The sequence below is a fragment of the Ailuropoda melanoleuca genome, chromosome 11, assembly GCF_002007445.2.
Source record: "Ailuropoda melanoleuca isolate Jingjing chromosome 11, ASM200744v2, whole genome shotgun sequence".
Taxonomy (NCBI): domain Eukaryota; kingdom Metazoa; phylum Chordata; class Mammalia; order Carnivora; family Ursidae; genus Ailuropoda; species Ailuropoda melanoleuca.
The window spans coordinates 75,650,717-75,671,641 of NC_048228.1; the positions used below are offsets into that span (position 1 = coordinate 75,650,717).

Below are 20,925 nucleotides of genomic sequence, written 5' to 3' on the forward strand. Positions count from 1 at the left end.
TTTACCACTTGAACTCCAAACTCTGACTTTGCAGCATGAGCAGCTGTTGGAATCTCTGCTCAACCCTCTGGTCTCTCAGCTATTTCTTTCCTCTGGGTGATATTGTGATTTATAATAAATACATATTTGGTCTTTGTGCCCTTTTCTGGCACAGAGCTAAAACCCTTAGAATTTAGGACAGCTTCTGAGTTGGTGAACACGTGGCGATGCTGGGAGAGTGACATGTTCGGAGAGGGCATGGAAGTTCCTTTCCCCACACCTCACCCTATACGTCTCTTCCATCTGGCTGTTCCTGAGTGATAGCCTTAACTGGTATTCTAGTAGGTAAGATGTTCTCTGAGTTCTCTAATCAAACCCAGATTGGGTGTCTTTGGAACCTCACATCTCTAGCTGGTTGATTAGAAGCACAGGTGACAAGTTAGACTTTTGATAGACATCTGAAGTGGCAATGATGGGTGGGCTATCTTGTGGGACTCAGCCCTTAACCTATGGGATCTGACACTATTTCCCGGTAGACAGCGTCAGAATTGAGTTGAACTGTAGGACCCCCAGATGGTGACAGAGAATTGCTTGGTGGTGTGGGGAAAACCCCCACACATTGAAACTGGTCCCAGAATATTACTCTGCATAGGTAAGTTAGGAATCAGCCCAGGATTTAAGTGGAATTAATAAGCAGATTTGGTGGCTCCACCCATTTGGTTCTCTCATTTTTTAGAATTTTCCATTCAGTTCCAGGCATCCTGCAACCCCAAACGTCAATATTTATTTCTTTAATCTGGTAAGTTTGCACTTTCTTTATGAGCTATATTCTGTGCAAACTGGGAAGTGTTCTCAGAGGATAAAAGCTGGATAAATGTAGGTTCATTTTGTTTGTTTTCTTTCTTCCAGTGATTGAATCCCTTCCAATTTCTTTCTGGTTGTAGATGTTTTCCAATGCCTTCAACAATTGTTTATTTTTCATTACTTTGTTCAAAATAAATGTGTTATTAGTAGGAGGCTTAGCCTGCTATAAACTGTTCTACTATTACTAATTGTCACTCCCCATATTGGCTTTCTTACAGTTCCTCAAACGTACAACCTTTCTCTGACCTCTGGGTCTCCACATACGTCATTCCTTTACCTGAAGCACAATCACCCTTGCTCTGTGGCTAACTTGTTTCCAATTATCCTTCATGCAGGAGTTGAAGCATCAGTTGCTCAACAAAGCCTTTTCTTACCATTTCTAACATATCTAGGTTGGTTCTCATGCTATAATTCCCATAGCACACTGTACTATTTGTTACGTATAAGATTCATCTTGCTTATACTTATTTAATACTTTCTTCCTTCTTAGAGTGTAAGCTGCATGAGAATAGAAACCATACCTTATAACCTGCCTCACTGATAAGAAAGTACTCAGTAAAGCTGTATAGCTTTTTACAATGCCAAAGTGTAAAATGTTTTGATTACCTTTTCACAAATATTGAGCAATGACTTATTACAGTCATTCATAAGGGACTCCATCAGGATACAGACACACGTACAGGTAGGCATCAACCAATAATTATAACAAAATTTCTTTCTGTCTACTTCGCTAACATTGCCTATGTGTTCAAACTATGTGCAGCTAAAAAATACAATAGTACCTTTTTGGAGGGCTTTCAGTGACAACAGCACAAAGCAAATATTAAAAAAAAATAATCATATTCCTTTCCACTGTCCAGAGCCCTCTTCCTCTCTGTAGCTGAGATACATAGAAATGCATTATGCATCTCGGGAGTTGGAATAACTCTTTCTAGACAAAAGGGTGACACTGCAATAGGCACCATTAGATATATTTTGTCATCTCTTCAGAAAATCAAACCCATTTAACAAATCAGAGTTTGGATATCCTGGAATGCTCCTGGGTGCTCCGTTAACTTCAAGTAGAAACCAGGGTCTAGCACAGGGCATGGCACATCGTTGTGAAACAAACATTTATTTAATAAATCAATGAAAATGGCCACAGCAAAAATTCAAAACAAAGGCAATTGTCATAAAGTTTATTGATTAGTTCATAAACATGACCTTTAAAAAAAAAAAGTATAAACCATACTGCTGACTTTGGTTAATAAAACGAGGTGGCCCCGCGGGTGGGAGGTCCACCTAACCAGCACAGCTCTTACAGCGCTGAAGACCGTTCTCGTTGCAGGCAGTACACTTCAAAGCTTTGAAAGAGTCTGTAAAGCAGTTTCGAAACACTGACATCTTGCTCCCATGGCAGACGGAGCACGGAAGAAAGCCGAAGCCTCCACAGGAGGGACACTCATGTGGATGCTGCACTCTCTGTAGAGGGCGGCAGGGGGACAAGAGGACAGAAAATGCGTTAGCGTGAACAACTCAATCAGCCTCCCTGTCATTCCGTATTGTGGATGGTCGTAAAATAATATTGGCATAATATGACCGTGGACTTGAAATCACAGACCATTTATGCACATTAGACCCGGGGGAAAGCTCGCTGAAGTTTTCCTTATCATGCCATTGATGGCCATCAATAGCACAACCTTGGTTTGTGAAGGCTGGTGCATTTTAGGTTAAAGGCGTCCATATCCCAGGAAATCTATCATATGAAAACACATACCTACAAACCAAGCTATTCAGGAAATGGTTTTTCGCATTAGAGGAAGGTACTGTAGCTTTCCCTGTAGTATCTCTTAACAGTTTTATATCTTTGTTTATAGAAGAGTATCACTAATAGTGAGCCTGGAAAATCAGAAAACTAAAAGCTGAAGAGTGGAGGAGCCAAGATCAAGTGAAGATTTATTGTTGTATTGCACATTGGAATAATGCTTTGTTTTTTTAAAAGCACTTTCAAATGCCGTATTGTATAGAATCTTCCCTCACCCCATCCTTTACACATACAGACACCTTCTACTGCAAAGCCGATAACTCAGGCATCTTTACCCTCATTTTATATTTAAGGAAATAGGCACTGAAATCTTAAGACATTTATCTAAGTCCGTAAAACTTCCACAACCGCTATCCACCATTCTACTTCAAGTAAAGACAAAAACCTTCCTACTGGAATGAAGATAACTATGTGGAGTGTTGAGGCTAATATTTTGAAAATTATTCACACACATTCCTATTTGCTTCTTTGAGTACATATCCTTTGCCGGAGTCCATGAGTGGCATCCATCAGCCACAGGGAGATTAGGAAGGAGTCATCACAGAAGGAATACAAAGAGAAACGTGAATTAAGACCAAGCTTCTGACTTGCAAAACAGGAGTGTGCAGCAATGTTTGAAGGCTTGGCTTTGTGAAGAGAATAATTGCTAAAGTAAGATTGGGAAATATGAATCTATACACACACGCAGAAATACACTCAAACATACTTTACACACACATGTATGGCTGTTCTCCAGAGACTCACAACTGTACATACTAAAGTCTCCAAAGCACCCAAAGGAAAAGGAGCCTGATTAACTGGGTGTAACCCACCATTTCCCCAGTGCATACAGCTATGATAACCCTTCTCCCAGGAAACAACTATAATTCTCTCACAATTAGTACCTTAAGGAATGCACTTTGGGGAACAAACACGAAGGGCATGATTGCCTGAAAATCTGTATGTTCCCAGACTCCTTTTCAGATATACATTCTCTCTCTATAGCGAAGTTCACTGGCAATTACAGTTTGACTTAGCTATTAAATCAAGAAGGCAAAATCCATGTGATATCGCATTTTTAGTGGCACAGAATTACTTTGATGGAAAGTAGTGGCTGGCAAGCTGAATGAAACAAACAAGGAACTTTACCAAGATTATAGATTGTTAGATTGAGTGTGTATAGCAATCTAGTTACTTTGTAGGTGGGTTTTGTCATTCCTTTATGTAAGAATTGACCAAAACATGGTATAGTGAATTTATAATTTTACATAATATTAAAAAGTCTTTAGAAAAAATCCAACAGCTTTGAGTAAAAACAAACCTAGTGATAGGAAATGAAGGTAGTTTAAAAGCAAATTATAGAAGAATTAGTAAAAAATTGTGTTCTTATTAAATTTTAGAAAGAATATGATAAAAGATAGGTCCTTGATATTGACTAGAGCTATGCTAGGAGTTTATATTAAAAATATATAATGACTTGTACAGTAAGAGCCCTGACTGGTCAGAACAGATGCCTGGAGGAAGGAACTGCAGGGCCTCTGAGTCCAGGACTTCACCCATTAGTGCTAGATTTTAACTAGGTCTGGGTTCCAAGCGGAATAGGGTCATCAAATTTTGCAATTAAAACTACAAGATGCCCAGTTAATTTGTATTTCAGATAGATTACAAATCAATTTTTATATAGGTATGTCTCAAATATTGCCAAGCTATGGAAACAGCCCAAGTGTCCCTTGATACTTGAATGGATAAAGATGTGGCGGATACATGCAATGCAATATTACTCAGCCATCCAAAAGAATGAAACCCTGCCATTTGCAATGACGTGGATGGAGCTAGAAAGTATTATACCAAGCAAAACAAGTCAGTCAGAGAAAGTTAAAACCACATGATTTCACTCCTATGTGGAATTTTAGAAACAAAACCAATGATCACTGGGGGAAAAAAAGAGAAGTAAACCAAGAAACAGACTCTTAACTATAGAGAACAAACATGGTTTTCAGAGGGGAGGCGGGCGGGTGATGGATTAAATGGGTGATGGGGATTAAGGAGCACACTTGCTGTGAGGAGCACTGGGTGATGTATGGAGTGCTGAATCACTACACTGCACACCTGATACTAATATTACACTGCATGTTAACTAACTAGAATTTAAGTAAAACAACAAAAAACAGCAAATCCCATGGTCTTTCTTAATAGTTTTTAACCTTTATTTACATCCATGCTCATGTCCAGTAACATATTATATGGGATCCCCACACCAAAAAGAGTTGAAATGATAAGTGCCATGACTGAAACAGAAGTGGGGTGGGGGTGAGCAGGTCTGGAGCTCCCACTGCTCCATTAGCCTCCAGGAATCTCATTCCTGTTAAGTCATCCAGCACAATCTATTCCATTTGTTCTTCTAATAAAAATAAATAATTCAGTTATTTCTAGCTGTCTCCTTCAGAGAGTACTTCTATTATAATGTTATACTTGTGTTAGGCTGTGGTTCCAACTTAAAAGAGTTTCAACAAAGAGAAAGAACCAGCTTGGATTCGATGTATTAGATGCAGCTAAGTAGACAGTTCTGCCCCAGGACAGATGCTGAAAAGCTAGAAAAGTCCCCTAAATAGGGACAACGTTCTAGGAAGGAGGAAGAAGGAATAACCAAAGTTAGCAATAGTCATTATTCATAGCAACAAAACAGACTTCCACTTTCAATGAAGAGGTTTATTGCAGAAACACTGACCTTGAAGGAATTAGCTCTTCCGTGCACTGTAGCCCAGCAAAGCGAGAAGCCATGCAGACCCGGATGAGAATAGCACACAGAGGACTGAGTCTACAGAATGGCCCTCCTCTGAATAGTGGTTTGGGTAGAGGCATGTCTCTTTGGGGTGGAATTCAAGAAAAAAGGAGGGGGACATCATCCTCCCTTTTTGCCTATTTCTGCTCACATGTACTTGTTGAGAAACTTTGAACAAACAGATACTCAGCAGGTGAGACACTTCCATGTATTCATCCATTCCACAAATATTGAGTGTCTACTTTCCAGGCACTGTACAAGGCACTGGGGATAAAGCAGGGAGCCAGACACTTTCCTGTTCACTTCATAGTAGCTCTCAGCCCCACCCTTATGTCTTTGACTAAGTCTGCTCCATACTGCAGTCATCTGAACTGAAGCACAGAAGAACTCCAGAGTCTCTAACAAAGGACCAAGGGGACAAGCATAAAACGATGGAGCTCATGAATGGTTGTCAGATAGATTTCCTTTATAGCACAAACTCAAATTCAGAAATATAAAGAGATTTTCCCCTTATCTAATATAGAACCATCAAAGGCTTTCAGTGCCTTCCTCAAGATTAGGAAATGAATGTATTCATTATTTTTAAACTCAGATTTTCTATTCCTATTTTAGTAGAGCTTGAAGATTCTTTAAGTATTCCAGTGAAGAGGAAGTAATTTATCTGAGTTCCTGTAACCATAAACCTCATCATCCAGATTGTCTATGAAGCAAACTTATCCATATAACAAATTGTCAAAGAGTGCACACGTGGCATATAATCATCTCTGGACAATTTACCTCTGTCTATGTATTTTGTTTTAAAACTATATTCAATTTAAATCAGCAAATCCTTGTTGAGTGCCTGCTAAACACCTCTCTCTGTCTGATCAAGCTGCTAATAGACACAATCTTTCCTGATAATCAGAGTTTCAGGCATCTTCCATTTGCAGACTTGAGAAAGAAGCCACTGAACAAAATGCAGACACAGGAAATCTGTAGCTTACTATCCTAAATGTATAAGTCTAAATATATGAGTCTGATCCTTGAACCTAGGGTGATGGACTGCTACAAACCTACTTAAAAAGATGTTCTGATTTCAGAGAGAGGCAGACAGAGTACGTGGCCTGATTTCCCAGGTGAGTAGGTGGCGCTGTGCCACTGTGCGCTGTGAATATGCCATGGCCACCCCCAGCGGGAGGGGAGATCATCCAGAACTATGCTTCCGCGGGGAGGGTTAGGACAGTTTCTGACAGCTCCAACGCCCCGTAAAAATAGCCTGTGCCACTTCTAGCATCCTCCATGTGTAGCTGAAAATCTTACCTCTGTTCTTCATGAACAATAAATAAGTAGTCACCAGCCCTCAGGGGAGAGTCAGATTTTACAAGAAAAAAGTACAGGAAATGGACACTATGTTGGCAATCTCATTAGAAATGACAAGAATGTTTGTTCGCATCTTTATTTATTTTTTTTAAAGATTTTATTTATTTATTCGACAGAGATAGAGACAGCCAGTGAGAGAGGGAACACAAGCAGGGGGAGTGGGAGAGGAAGAAGCAGGCTCATGGCAGAGGAGCCTGATGTGGGGCTCGATCCCATAATGCCGGGATCACGCCCTGAGCCGAAGGCAGATGCTTAACCGCTGTGCCACCCAGGCGCCCCTGTTCGCATCTTTAAAAAAAAATAGCAAGGCAAAAGCTTACGTGGAGCTACTCTACCATCTGCAATCTTTAATTCAGTATCTGCCATAACCAGGTGTTTGCTAATACATCTCGAGGCTCCCCTGGCTTTCTCTGTGTGGACACCGGCAGGATCAGCTATCCATCATGGTTATTGTTTAGGGGAAGTCTTAAACACTTCTTTGCTTCTAATCTCCAGCTTGTTTATTCATATAAAGAAATACATAAATATATAAATAAATACATTTTACTCAGATGGTGTTTTCATTTCATCCTTCTCACCCAAGCATTATCCTACATAAAATAACGATTTTTCTCTCCTTTTCCATCAGTTAACTGCTTTGCCTTCTCAAAAAAGAAACCTTGGATGAAAGAGGATTCATTCATCTTTTTGCTCAACAAAGATTTATTGCCTATTATTTGCCAATCCCTGTTCTAGGCACTAGAAGGAGAGAATAGAACAAAACAGACAAGGATCTTGTGTCCCACAGAGCTCCTACTGTATTGCGAGGATCCCCTGCAAAATCATCTCAGGAAATGTGGTGCACCCAGCACCAGTGAGCCCAAGTATCCATACCAGCTATGCCTATATTCCACCTGCTTCTGCTGGCTTTGGCCAAGCTCCTCACGGGTAGGTCCAATGATGATCTTCATCAATGAATCAGGCCCACTCAGCTTCCCAGAGCAATTTTCACTTGGGCTGGATGTATGCTAAGATTCTTTGACTGGGAAATTTGAAATTACTTGCTGACTCTATTTCTTTTTTTTTTTTTAATTTTATTTTATTATTTTACGTTAATCACCATACAGTACATTCCCAGATTCCGATGTAAAGTTTGATGCTTCATTAGTTGCGTATAACACCCAGTGCACCATGCAATACGTGCCCTCCTTACTACCCATCACCAGTCTATCCCCTTCCCCCACCCCCTCCCCTCTGAAGTCTTCAGTTTGTTTCTCATAGTCCATAGTCTCTCATGTTTCATTCCCCCTTCTGATTACCCCCCTTTTCTTTATCCCTTTCTTCCCCTACCGATCATCCTAGTTCTTATGTTCCATAGATGAGAGAAATCATATGATAATTGTCTTTCTCTGCTTGACTTATTTCACTTAGCATTATCTCCTCCAGTGCCGTCCATGTTGCAGCAAATGTTGAGAATTCGTTCTTTCTGATAGCTGAGTAATATTCCATTGTATATATGGACCACAGCTTCTTAATCCAGTCATCTGTTGAAGGGCATCTCGGCTCCTTCCATGATTTGGCTATTGTGGACAATGCAGCTATGAACATTGGGGTGCATATGGCCCTTCTCTTTACTACGTCTGTATCTTTGGGGTAAACACCCAGTAGTGCAATGGCTGGGTCATAGGGTAGTTCAATTTTTAACTTTTTAAGGGACCTCCACACTGTTTTCCAGAGTGGCTGTACCAACTTGCATTCCCACCAACAATGTAGGAGGGATCCCCTTTCTCCACATCCTCTCCAACAATTGTTGTTTCTTGCCTTGTCTATCTTTGCCATTCTAACTGGCGTAAGGTGGTATCTCAGTGTGGTTTTGATTTGAATTTCCCTGATGGCTAATGATTTTGAACATTTTTTCATGTGTCTGTTAGCCATTTGTATGTCTTCATTGGAAAAGTGTCTGTTCATATCTTCTGCCCATTTTATGATTTGTTTATTTGTTTCTCGTGTATTGAGTTTGAGAAGTTCTTTGTAGATCTTGGATACCAGTCCTTTATCTGTGGTGTCCTTTGCAAATATATTCTCCCATTCCGTGGGCTGTCTCTTAGTTTTTTTGACTGTTTCCTTGGCTGTGCAGAAGCTCTTTATCCTGATAAAGTCCCATAAGTTCATTTTATCTTTTATTTCTCTTGCCTTTGGAGATGTGTCGTGAAAAAGGTTGCTCTGGCCGATGTCATAGAAGTTGTTGCCTATGTTCTCCTCTAGAATTTTGATGGATTCCTGTCTCACATTGAGGTCTTTCATCCATTTGGAGTTTATTTTTGTGTATGGTGTGAGAGAGTGGTCAAGTTTCATTCTTTTGCATGTAGCTGTCCAATTTTCCCAGCACCATTTATTGAAGAGACTGTCTTTTTTCCACCGGATGTTTTTTCCTGCTTTATCAAAGATTAGTTGCCCAAAGAGCCGAGGGTCCATTTCTGGGTTCTCTATTCTGTTCCATTGGTCGATGTGTCTGTTTTTGTGCCAGTACCATGCTGTCTTTGTGATCACAGCTTTGTAGTACAGCTCGAAATCCGGCATTGTGATGCCCCCAGCTTTGTTTTTCCTTTTCAACAGTTCCTTGGAGATTCGGGGCCTTTTCTGGTTCCATACAAATTTAAGGACTATTTGTTCCAGTTCTTTGAAAAATGTCCTCGGTATTTTGATCGGGATAGCATTGAAAGTGTAGATTGCTCTGGGTAGTATGGACATTTTAACTATGTTAATTCTTCCAATCCATGAGCATGGAATATTTTTCCATCTTTTTATGTCTTCCTCAATATCTTTCAAAAGTGATCTATAGTTTCTAGCATATAGGTCCTTTACGTCTCTGGTTAAGTTAATTCCAAGGTAACGCATGGTTTTTGGTGTTATTGTAAATGGGATGGATTCCCTAATTTCTCTTTCTTCAGTCTCGTTATTCGTGTATAGAAATGCAACTGATTTCTGGGCATTGATTTTGTATCCTGCCACCTTACTGAATTGTTCTATAACTTCTAATAGTTTGGGAGTGGATTCCTTTGGGTTTTCCATATAGAGTATCATGTCATCTGCAAAGAGAGACAGTTTGACTTCTTCTTTGCCGATTTGGATACCTTTGATCCCTTTTTGTCTTCTGATTGCTGTTGCAAGGACTTCTAGTACTATGTTGAATAATAGTGGCGAGAGTGGGCATCCTTGTCGTGTTCCTGATCTTAAGGGAAAGGCTTCCAGCTTTTCCCCATTGAGAATAATGCTTGCAGTAGGCTTTTCATAGATGGCTTTTATGAGATTGAGAAATGTACCCTCTATTCCTACACTCTGAAGGGTTTTAATCAGGAAAGGATGCTGTTTTGTCAAATGCTTTTTCTGCATCAATTGAGAGGATCATATGGTTCCTGAGTCTTTTCTTGTTGATATGATGTATTTCTAATGGCCCTGCAACTGCTATGCCTCTTTCCTCACCATCATTTGGAATAACTACTGAAAACTAGGACCTAAATTATAAGGACCAGAACAGTCATCGTCTACCATGTAGCACCAAGTAACAGCAAACCAGAACTTGGCAAGATCTCTAAAGTTATCACCAATTTACCTATCTTCCAGGATGCCCCACCCCTAGTTTCAGAGCCTAGAGTTAAAATCTAGCCTGTTCCCTGGATCTAATGTTCTGTCTACTTGAGCCTTGGGTCCTGCCATGTATGGTCAGATTTCCCAGACTTAAGTTGAGAGGTATGGCAGCATAGATTCATGCTTAAGACGATCGGCTTTGGAGTCAAGGTGATTAGAATCATGAATCAAACACTGCATGTAAGGTCTTCAGTAACTGATCTAATCTTCTGTGCCTCCATTGCCTTGTTAGTAAAATGGGGATAAGAGAACTCAACTTGCAGAATTGTTGTGAGGTTTCAATGACTTAATACATGTAAAACATCAAGAATATTGCTTGCTTCATAATTAAGCCTCCAATATTTCCAGCTTCATGAATATTTAACTCTTACTTCACTGCCAAAAGTCAACCTGAAGAATGGGATGGATTTAGACCTGAATCTTGCATCCCTTATCCTCTTTTCGTGGCTCTTCCAATTGCCTCTCCTGAAGGTCAGTATCTTTACCTAGGTTAGTGTGCCTTAAGCCCTAGCCTCTTTCACAGGCAGAGTTTAGGGCTTTCTTGGATGGCCACAACGTCTCTCCCAGTTTTGCTATATGGGAAAAGCAGCCCAACAGAGTTATAGCACCTTACAGCAACTACAACAGCAGAACCCAGTAGCATACAATTCTTTTCAACATCAAGAATTGTCTTAAATAGTTGCACCTTATTTATGTCATCTGTAGAATGGAGACAGACTTAATGAAAAGAACAAAATCTTCTTTCCAAAATTCTTTGAGCTGAGAGAGAGAAAGGTTATATTTATATAGCATGATGGTGTTAATCAAGTTGAATTAAGGGATTATAGATTCAAAGAATAAAAGTCCATGAACAGCTAAGCCAATCATCAATCTTTAAAAAGAGTAATGAGAGAGGTTTACCCTATATGACTCCGGAAGATGCTGTTAAACCACAGAAATAAAAATAGTATGATATCAGTACAATAAGAACTGACAATGGAACTGACTAGAGAGCTCAAGCCAAGACCCAAGTACATATGGGGATTTACTATGATATAAAATTGGCACAACAAAGCAATAAAAAAAATAGTAGATTATTTAGTAGGTGATTTGGGGAAGCTATCTCATCATAAGTAAGAAAATGAGGGGCAACGCTGTCGGGACCCCTCTCACTCCCGAGAGATTTTTCTGTATCTTCACTTAATAAACTTCTATCGCTTTACTCAAAAAAAAAATAAAAATAAAAAAAGGAAAGAAAGAAAGAAGAGAAAATGAAAGTGCATTCTATATGACTTAAGACCTATATGGAAATGTTATAAAGTTAATAGAAAGGAATGTAGGATAATATCAATATGACCTTAAGATGAAAGGTTACTTTTTTATGACAGAGAATGATCAATTTGATTATTATCAGAGGATTTCTACTGGGTGAAGGACATCATAAAAGAAACTGAAAAAAGGAAAGGACATATTGACAATGACTAAAATAAACAAAAAATTAATATTTAGAACACAGAAGGCGCTTCTGAAAGCCAACCAAGAAAAAAAAAGACAATTCTAAGACTTTTATGATGTAAGGCGTAAGAATACACAATTTACACAAGAAATTTAAAATCTAACAAGCATAAATGGGATACCCAAACTCAGTGGGAATCAGAAAAATGTAAATTAGAACAATAAGACAATATATCTTTATACCTACTACCCTAGCAAAAAATTGAGAACAGTACATTAGAGAACAATGTAAAATAGTCAAGAATGCAGAAACAAACAAACAAAAGAATATGGGAACACATTAAACTTTTTTTTCTCTACAAGAGGGAGTATTTGCAAGTTGCAACCATTACAGAGATCAATCTACCTGGAAAATTAAGTGTATGCTTAAGCAATTTCTACTCCCAGAGAAATCCATAAGGGGACATGTTCAAGGTTGTCCCTGCAGCACTGTTTGAGAAGGGTGTTGAAGGACATCTGGGTATCCATCTGTGGAAAAGTAGGTAGATAAAAAATAGTGGATGGTCACCATGGAGCTGCACTGTCCAAAACAGGAGCCACTAGCCACAGACGGCTATTTAAATTTAATTTTAAATCAAGTAAAATTAAATAAATTTAAAATTTCAGTTTCTCAGTCACACTAGCCATATTATTCACTATAATAGTGGCTATAAAGCGTTCAGTAGCCGTATGTAGCTTGTGGCTCCTACGTTGGACAATACAGATATAAAATAGTTCCATTATGGAGTACTTAGAAGAAATGGATTAAATGTTCACATACTGACATAGATAGTCCTTAAAAACATAGTACCTCGTGACAATAATTTGCAACAAAATTAGGTATAATACATGACAGCATTACATAAATTTAAAAAGTACACAGAAAAATAATAATATACGGGGCGCCTGGGTGGCACAGCGGTTAAGCGTCTGCCTTCGGCTCAGGGCATGATCCCGGCGTTATGGGATCGAGACCCACGTCAGGCTCCTCCTCTATTGAGCCTGCTTCTTCCTCTCCCACTCCCCCTGCTTGTGTTCCCTCTCTCGCTGGCTGTCTCTATCTCTGTCGAATAAATAAATAAAATCTTTAAAAAAAAAAAGAAAATAATAATATACATTAACCAAGTTAAATCATTTAAATAAAAAGATATGCCAAATTTCAAGGGGTTGGAGTCAAGTATAGGAACAAAGGGGAAAAAAAAATAAATCAATCCATACAGATTTTCAAGCTGAGAGGAGTTTCAGACTATGGAGAACCAGCCCTCATTGTGTTTGTCCTTCAGGAAAGATCACAATATGAATAAGACATGATTCCTAAAACCAAGGAGCACATAGTTCATTTGGGACATGAGTCAAATGATCAAAGAAAAGTAATACAAAAGTCAGAAAACTTTGATAAGCATCCAACAAAAAGAGGGTTATAGAAATTCCAAGGTGAGAGAATCAGGACTGATTTGGGGAAGAAGGGATACTCTATGTGGGCCTTAAAGATGGTAGAAGGAAATGAGGAATTGGACCAAGAACATTCTAGTCAGAGAAGACAGCTTGCACAAAGGAATGGTAGGAAGAAGCCACAATAGTTCTCTCTTTAAAGGGAAGTACAAAAAATAGTAGAGAATCAGACATGATTCTAAAGCAAGAAGAGCTGGTAGTAGCATATAGATACTGGGTGACCATATCACCCAATTCACTTGGGAATGTCCTGGTTCATGTGTGCTGGCCCAGAACAATTATTAATACACCCTTTTCACTCTCAAAGTGTCCCAGTTTGGGCAAGAAAATACATGACTTTCCTACCATAGAAACAGGCTGATAAAATAGTTTAGCAGAGGGCTTCCTGGTTCCATATTAATTTGATACATTATATATTTGAACCAAGCACTGTTCTGATGCTATAATTATAAGGATTGGAACAAAATTAAAGTATGCACTTTTGGAAAAACCATTTTCTGTAATCTTTGGAAATGATAAGCTGGTCCATGGGAAAAATAATTTAAATGAAAAATGGTTAATGTGCTTCGAGACAATTGCCTGATTCAGAAACACCTCATCAATATCTCAATTACAAAGAATTAGGCTCTAATAACGCTGACTGGAATTCTCACCTAATAGTATGAGGTCGGTAGAAGCTAACACCAAAGTCACTCCAGCTGGAGCAAACCTAATGGCAGGTGATATCAAATTCGAGCTGCCACATGTATCCTGTTCCATATTTGCAAGAACATGGGGGAAAAATTCAATTAGGAAAACGCAATTAAAATCAGAATGTGTTAAACATTTTGATTACTAAAAATAAGTTGCTAAAAGCACAATTACCTCAATTTTGGTTAAGAGGTCTTGCAGTTCTCCTGATTCATTCATTGACAAAATTTTCTCAGCACCCTATTAACAAGAAAGGGTAGGGGGGAAAGAAAATCCATTTTGTTAGTATTGGAGGAAATAAAGTTCTAGCCAGGAGAGAGCTTAACCCACAAGATATTGAACACCATTCTTCTCTTCAGATCTAAGTAAACTTACAAGCAGGAGTCCAAAGGGGAGGAAATTTCTTTTCCCCTTCACATATTCTCCCATTTAGTAAGGCTTAGTGGGAGCAAAAGGAAGACTGCAAGCAGGAGATTGAGAGCCGGGAAGCCCGCGACTGTCAGATTAGGTCCAAATACGGAAGGTTCTAGCACACCCATCCCCTTCAGAATTGTTCAGAGAGCCTGAAGGCAGCTCTGCCATCTGGAAAAGGAAACCATTGAGCAAATTCCCAGCCGGGGCTGTCTCCACCTTATTCCCAGCAGTGCTGACATGACGCTTCTTACAGTCATGCATGTAAAGATAGCAGCAGCTAACAGTAATAATGAAATTAATAACCACTGATACTAACTAAGCACACGTTATGAACCAAGCACCCAATATCACCTGATTTGAAGTGGCAGACTCTATTTAATAGCACAAAGTGAGCCTCAGTGAGATGAAGCAACAATTCCAAAGCCATGTGGAAACCAAGCAGAATGGGAATTTGAACACAAGCAGGGAACTTGCTCCAGGGCCTTTGTTTTTCACCTCCAAAACTTGACCATGAAAATGAGAACAGGGGCAATGTCTGCACTTTCCAACAAACTCACAGACCCCTTTCTCCTTTCCTGTCCAGCCTCTTACGTTCTGCTACTCAATTTCCCAAAGTAGAGGCATAGAGAAGGCAGGAAATGATTTCTGATCGAAGGCAGAGACCATGTATGCCTCGTTCACAACCTCTCCCTGGCACAGAGTAACAGTTGCTGGCACAGAAGAAATGCTGAATCAATTTCTGATTAATCAACAAGACAGGGAGAAATAGCATCACACAGTAAATACTTCTGGGATTCAATTCGTGCTAGGCAGGGTGGAAAACACAAAGACTCACTTAAAAAATGTAAAAGGTCTTCATTCTTAAGAAGGTTGCAACAGATTTTTAAGCTAACACCCCACAAAGTAAGCCACAAGGTAGAATGGAAAAGAAAAGCGTCACGTGGGTGGTGCAGGGGACAGCGAGCAAATCCTAACGTGGGGGAAGGATCTGCTTTCCAACAAACCGAGCTTAGCACCCGTTTGATCTGACACCAGCTGAAGGGGGGTTTCTAAGACAGGGTAGGCGATTTTTGTACTGGTGTAGAAAAGCCCTTCATTCTGGGTTTTATCTTACTTCAGTTTATCTTCTAAAATTCATGCGCCCTTAATCACCATCAGAAACGTCAACTTGATGTACTAAAAAGTACGATGAATGAATACTCAGGGCTACGGAGGATATATGTAGCTCTACGAGGCAGGTTATATTCTTTAACTCGGGAGTGGCTTGGCCAGGAGGACAGAAGAGACACACCTACAGTGGGAACCAAGGTAATGAAAGCACCAAACAAAACATGAAATTTTAAATCGTAGCAATAACTGGTAATATTTTACTTTTGCTGCATTCTATTTCGTTTAAGGGTCAGCTACGCGCTAAAATGGGAAAAGCTCCAGGGGAATCCGATCCATGAACGGAAGCAGCAAGGAGAATATATGACTCATTTTTCTTCAGTGAAATCACATGCACCACAATGACCCCAAACAAAATGAATGTACCCAGAGAAGCTATCACACATCTGCTTCCCAGCAGTTTTCTTATCTCAGCCTGTCAATGAGCCCCAGTCAGTTGTTCAGAATACAATGCATAGGCCAGGAAAGGACTTTCTCATTACCCATCAATACAGGAAATTTGCCCTGCCTCAGCCAATGCCAGCACCATCAACAGTACAAGACTGGCTTCCACGTTTCAATAGAAACACAGGCTTTACTCAGATGAAGCAATATACTTAAATGCATGCTAGTCACTGCTCTTCAAGATACGCCTGGGGTCTGGTGCACAGATGACGTACCAAGTGCCGAAGGTGGGAACAATTCTGCTCTGTACCAGAGACCTGGAAGCTGAGTACTCAGTCCCTCTCTCAGCTGTTACACAATATAGCATCCACCCACAAGTCCCCCTGGCTGGCCCTCAGATCCTTTCCTCGGAATGAGCTCTCTGCTCTTTTGCCAAGTACTGAACAGAAACAGTGGTGAAAATCCCCCACTTCCCCACTGGGTCCTGCGGCCCCAACCTCTACCCGACCCAGTCCTGGCCGAACGTAAGTGCAAGCTTTTACAGGGCAGGACAAGGACATCGCCGTCCTCTCTGCTCCAAAACAACAGCAGCAGCAGCAGCAGGACGGGGATCTCAGCCTCGCTGGCAAGTCTCAGGGAAAAATTAGATTCCTCCCATCCTGCGGCTTGGAACATTGCTTAGGGTATCTCTCAACCTGCCCGGCTCTGCCCTGCATTTCCCTATTACAAAGGTCCCATTCCCTGCAGTTTTCCATCAGAAACATTCTAATTATTACTTGGTCTATAAAAACATTTGTGTGTCCAAAAAGGGGAGTGTATTTTTGTTTAAGTATTGACATTCCTAGGGAACACTCTTTTCCCTAAGAGCATTGCATGTGAGTGTGTTAGCTTTTAAAATGTAAGTCTACCGTTCAGTTCTACGCAAGTAGAAGTTAATTCATCTTTCTATGACTTGGCATGGTTTACCAAGACTTCCAGGATACCTACGGAAATATTTTTAATGTATTTCTCAATTGATTGAGAATTTTTTTCTGAAAATTAATACAATCCTGACATTAATGATAAGAGTAACATGCGGGGTGCCTTCCTGGCTATTTTAATCATCGGTGCAAAGTAAGCGTTATTATCTCATTTTTTTAAATAAAGAGAGTAAAGTTTGAAGAAAATAAGGAACATGCCCAGCACCTTTTAGCTAATCAACACAAAGCCTAGCCAGATCTTGAATTCAGGTCACGCTGCCTCTAAAACCTACACTCTTTCCATGATGCCATGCATGCTATCTGCCCACTGATATAATTTATTAGTAAAAAAATGCTACAGATAAATCTGAGCCTGAGGAACACAAGTCTATGATTAGGATTCCCTGTTGACAAGGTGCCCGAGAAAGTCAAGTGAGTGAAAGCTTTCACTGCAATGATTCTAAACAATTCATTTGAATGTGCCAGAGAAGCTAAGGAACAGCCCAGTTTCTCTTATATCAGTGATGCCTTATTTGGTTATTTCAAATACACTGCATATTCCAGGGAAAAGACATAGCTCATTATCAACTTCAATACATGAAATTAGCTCTATTCTCCAATTCTTGCCACCTTAAAATTCTGAGCAGTGAGCTGTGACATGTGAATAAACCACTTTATTTTACATGTAACAAGCTTCTCAGATGAAGATAAGACAGTCTCCGTAACCGTTCCTCATATAAATCACCAAAAAGAGACTCACACCTTCAAGGAACAAGAACAAGCTGAGAAAAGATATCAGCTCCTTGCTGATTAGGCCTACCAGACACTTACCATCATTTTTGATCCATGAATGTGGAAAAGCGTGCCCTCATACTCATTCATCCTCGTGTTCACATTCAACACAGTTTTGAGCCTCCATTATGCATTAGGTACCGTGCTAAGTGTTAGAGATATAAACAATAAACAAACAAACAAACAGGTTCCCTGTTCCTGAGGGAACATCAAATCTTTTGGAGGAGATAGATGTTAAACAAAAGATCACACAAATAAATGTTAATTTATAACTGTCATAAATACCTCAAAAGAGATGCTGGTACAAGATGTTGTAAAGGTATATATATAGTAAGGTGCAATTAACCTAATCAACAAGATTAGGAGAAACTCCGTAAAGTAATGATTAAGTTGTTATCTTTATGAAAAAGAGTAGATAACTGAGCACATAGATGGAATGAAGGAAGGAAATTAATTAGGGCAATAAGGCTACCAAATAGCACATGTACACAACTTTCTGTGGTCACCATTTCCTTTGATTCAAAATAAGAAAAACTACGTTCAGTGAAACTTCCAGATTCTGCAGAGTATTTTGGATTGGTGCCCTGGAAGAAACATAGGGAAGGGACCAGGCCACTGTGTAGGCAATCTATTTTACCAATAAGCTGAGGAAAACTTAAAGGTTGGTATAAGCCAGCTTGGATTCATCACACTCTTCCAGATCTCTGTGAAGAGTTATAGGTCAAGGGTTTCCAAACATCATCATCAAAAACTGAAATAAGCAAATACAAACACTTAAGTATTTTTTTCTGAAGAATTACTTAAAATTACACATATAGATTTTAGCTCTCCAGGCTGATGGATCGCCACGCTGATATCTAGTCTCCATGAGCCCACAGAGAACACCCACGTTTGGAAACTATTGACCTGAAATTTCTGAGAGGTTCAGAAGAACTAAAAAAAAAAAAATGCTTTCATTTGGGACGCCTGGATGGCTCAGTTGGTTAGGCGTCTGCCTTCATCTCAGGTCATGATCCTGGAGTCCTGGGATGGAGCCCCACATCGGGCTTCCTGCTCAATGAAGAGCCTGCTTCTCCCCCTCCCTCTGCTGCTCCCCCTGCTTGGGTGCTCTTTCTCTCTGTCTGTCAAATAAAATTTTTAAAAAATGTTCTCTTTAACCAAAACCACACACAACTTTTAATGTATATATACATAAAAGCATATTGTGCATTAAACATATATATTATATATTATTTTGTCTTAGTTTTTATTTACATTTATTCATACACCACTTCATCTTACTAAGAAAGTCACCCTCAGTAAAAGATCCATACAATGATATAATAAAATAAAAGTTGAATAAAAATTCAGAATAAAATTCATAATAAAATTCAGAAAAAATAAGAAATGTCCTAAATACATTTTAAAATGATAGCTAGGATTGAGCCTTAAATTTAATTCTAAACTAGTTCCTCAGTTGAAACAAAGTTTTTCTTACCGTAGTCGTCTAACAACGTAATGTCTTGCCATCATACTTTAGATGATCTGGTTACTATAATAAATAGTACCCCTGCTTTTTCATTAGCCATAAAAATATAGTCTCCAAATAAATGCCCACACAGAAGTGGCTCTGGACTCAAATAGTACAAGTTTTCATCCTTCCTGCTGGCTTCAAGCAGGCTCCTTTTGCCTCTCGCTTAACTACCTCCCTGCCACATATTTCTCTCTATTTTACGGAACACCCTACGCTGCTTGTTGGAGTATCTTCTGGCGACTGAAATGACACCCAAACTCCTCAGCGCAGGCGACTAAAACCTCCACCGTCTGGTTGCACCAGCCCTTCCAGCCCTCTCCTTTAACACCATATACTCCCAATACTCTAAACCTCTCTCCTTCTCCTGGACATACCAGGTCCTTCCAGGAGATAAGGTGCCACTGCATATGTTCTGTACCTTTGCCCAAAGTCTCTTCCATCCTTCCCACCGTCTCCTGGAAAACTTCTCCACGTCCTTCCAAACCCAATTGAAATGTTAACTTTTTCGATGAAGCTTCTTCGATTTTGCCAGACAAAAACTGGTATTCCTTCCTGTGGACTCGCCCCACTGCACCATGAGCCCGGCGGTGATTACAGGGGCTACAACGTCTTCAAGGACACAGTGCTTTGCGTGGTGCACCACAGATACTCAGTAAGCGTTTGCCATGTTGTCTTCAGCCATTTGGTAGTCAATACAGCATTAAATTCCAAATGGCTGTTTCTTATCATGATGGCTGATTTTTAAGGACAGCTAAGCAAAGGCATAAATCAAAATGCACCTTGGTGGAGGTAAAGCTGCAAGCTGATTCGATTTGATGATAGAACGCCAGACACCTAGAGGCATGAGAGGACAAACACAATGTGAATGCTTTCCCCTGACCGTTGCTGCTTTTGGCCGGGCCCTTGATGGGAAGTGAAGAGCAAACCCCTGGAGGCCACGCTCTGATGGAGACGAGGAGGCTGGGACTGTCTGGTGCCAGTTGCTAAAGGATCTTTCTGCTGTGTAATCAAGAGAGCAGATGGCAGGGTTGGCATTCAAGGAGCTCAACCAGCACCTAGCACGGTCACTGCCAAAGGATATGCTCAATAAATGTTTGTTTCTGGGGCTGCCATGCCCACCAGAACGGGAGGTTACATCAGCCTGGAGACAGGCCACCTGAGCCCTGCTGACAAAGGCCAAATTTACTTCAGGAATCAGCTCTGGATCGTCTCCAGCACCTGAACAAACTCCATTGAGACCCTGGAGTTCTACGCCAAACACTGAGGCCTGGCAAATGTTCAAAGTAGGTGTAGCGATATCCCTCCAGTGTCTTATAAAGCACGGTAAAACATCCATAGAAAATCTCATTCTAAAGAGCACAGTTTCCCGTGTCCCTGGCAGGAAAAAAAAAAAAACTGCAAAACTGACTGTAAACTAGTGGACTGGCTTTGCATAATTATATAATACTGATTTGGGGGTTTTAAAAAATGCCTGCCAAAGACAGTGATTTAGGTTTTGGGTAATTAATGCCCAGCCACTTTTTTTTTCAGTGTAGCTATAAAGAACAATTCCTCATGGAGGCCAATCTTGATCTTTTTATAATAAAGCCATATCATCAAAGTAGATGGTCATGGGGATCTATGATTCTCTTTTCTGTGCAAAAGGCCATCTCACTTGTTCATTTATTTATTTATTTATTTATTTATT

At 40.0% G+C, this 20,925-nt stretch overlaps 1 protein-coding gene across 1 annotated transcript in view; it reads right to left on the reverse strand.

Moving 5' to 3' along the window:
• Positions 1–2,005: 2,005 nt before the first annotated feature.
• The window catches only part of GRXCR1 (glutaredoxin and cysteine rich domain containing 1), a 315,893-nt gene continuing 296,973 nt past the window's right edge, over positions 2,006–20,925 (reverse strand). Inside the window, exons 3-4 of the mRNA XM_002921441.4 lie at positions 14,184–14,249; positions 2,006–2,304 (exon numbers count right to left, since the gene is read on the reverse strand). Of these exons, the coding sequence (XP_002921487.3) occupies positions 2,125–2,304; positions 14,184–14,249 (246 nt within the window). The 3' untranslated portion in view covers positions 2,006–2,124. The remainder of the gene's footprint in view (positions 2,305–14,183; positions 14,250–20,925) is intronic.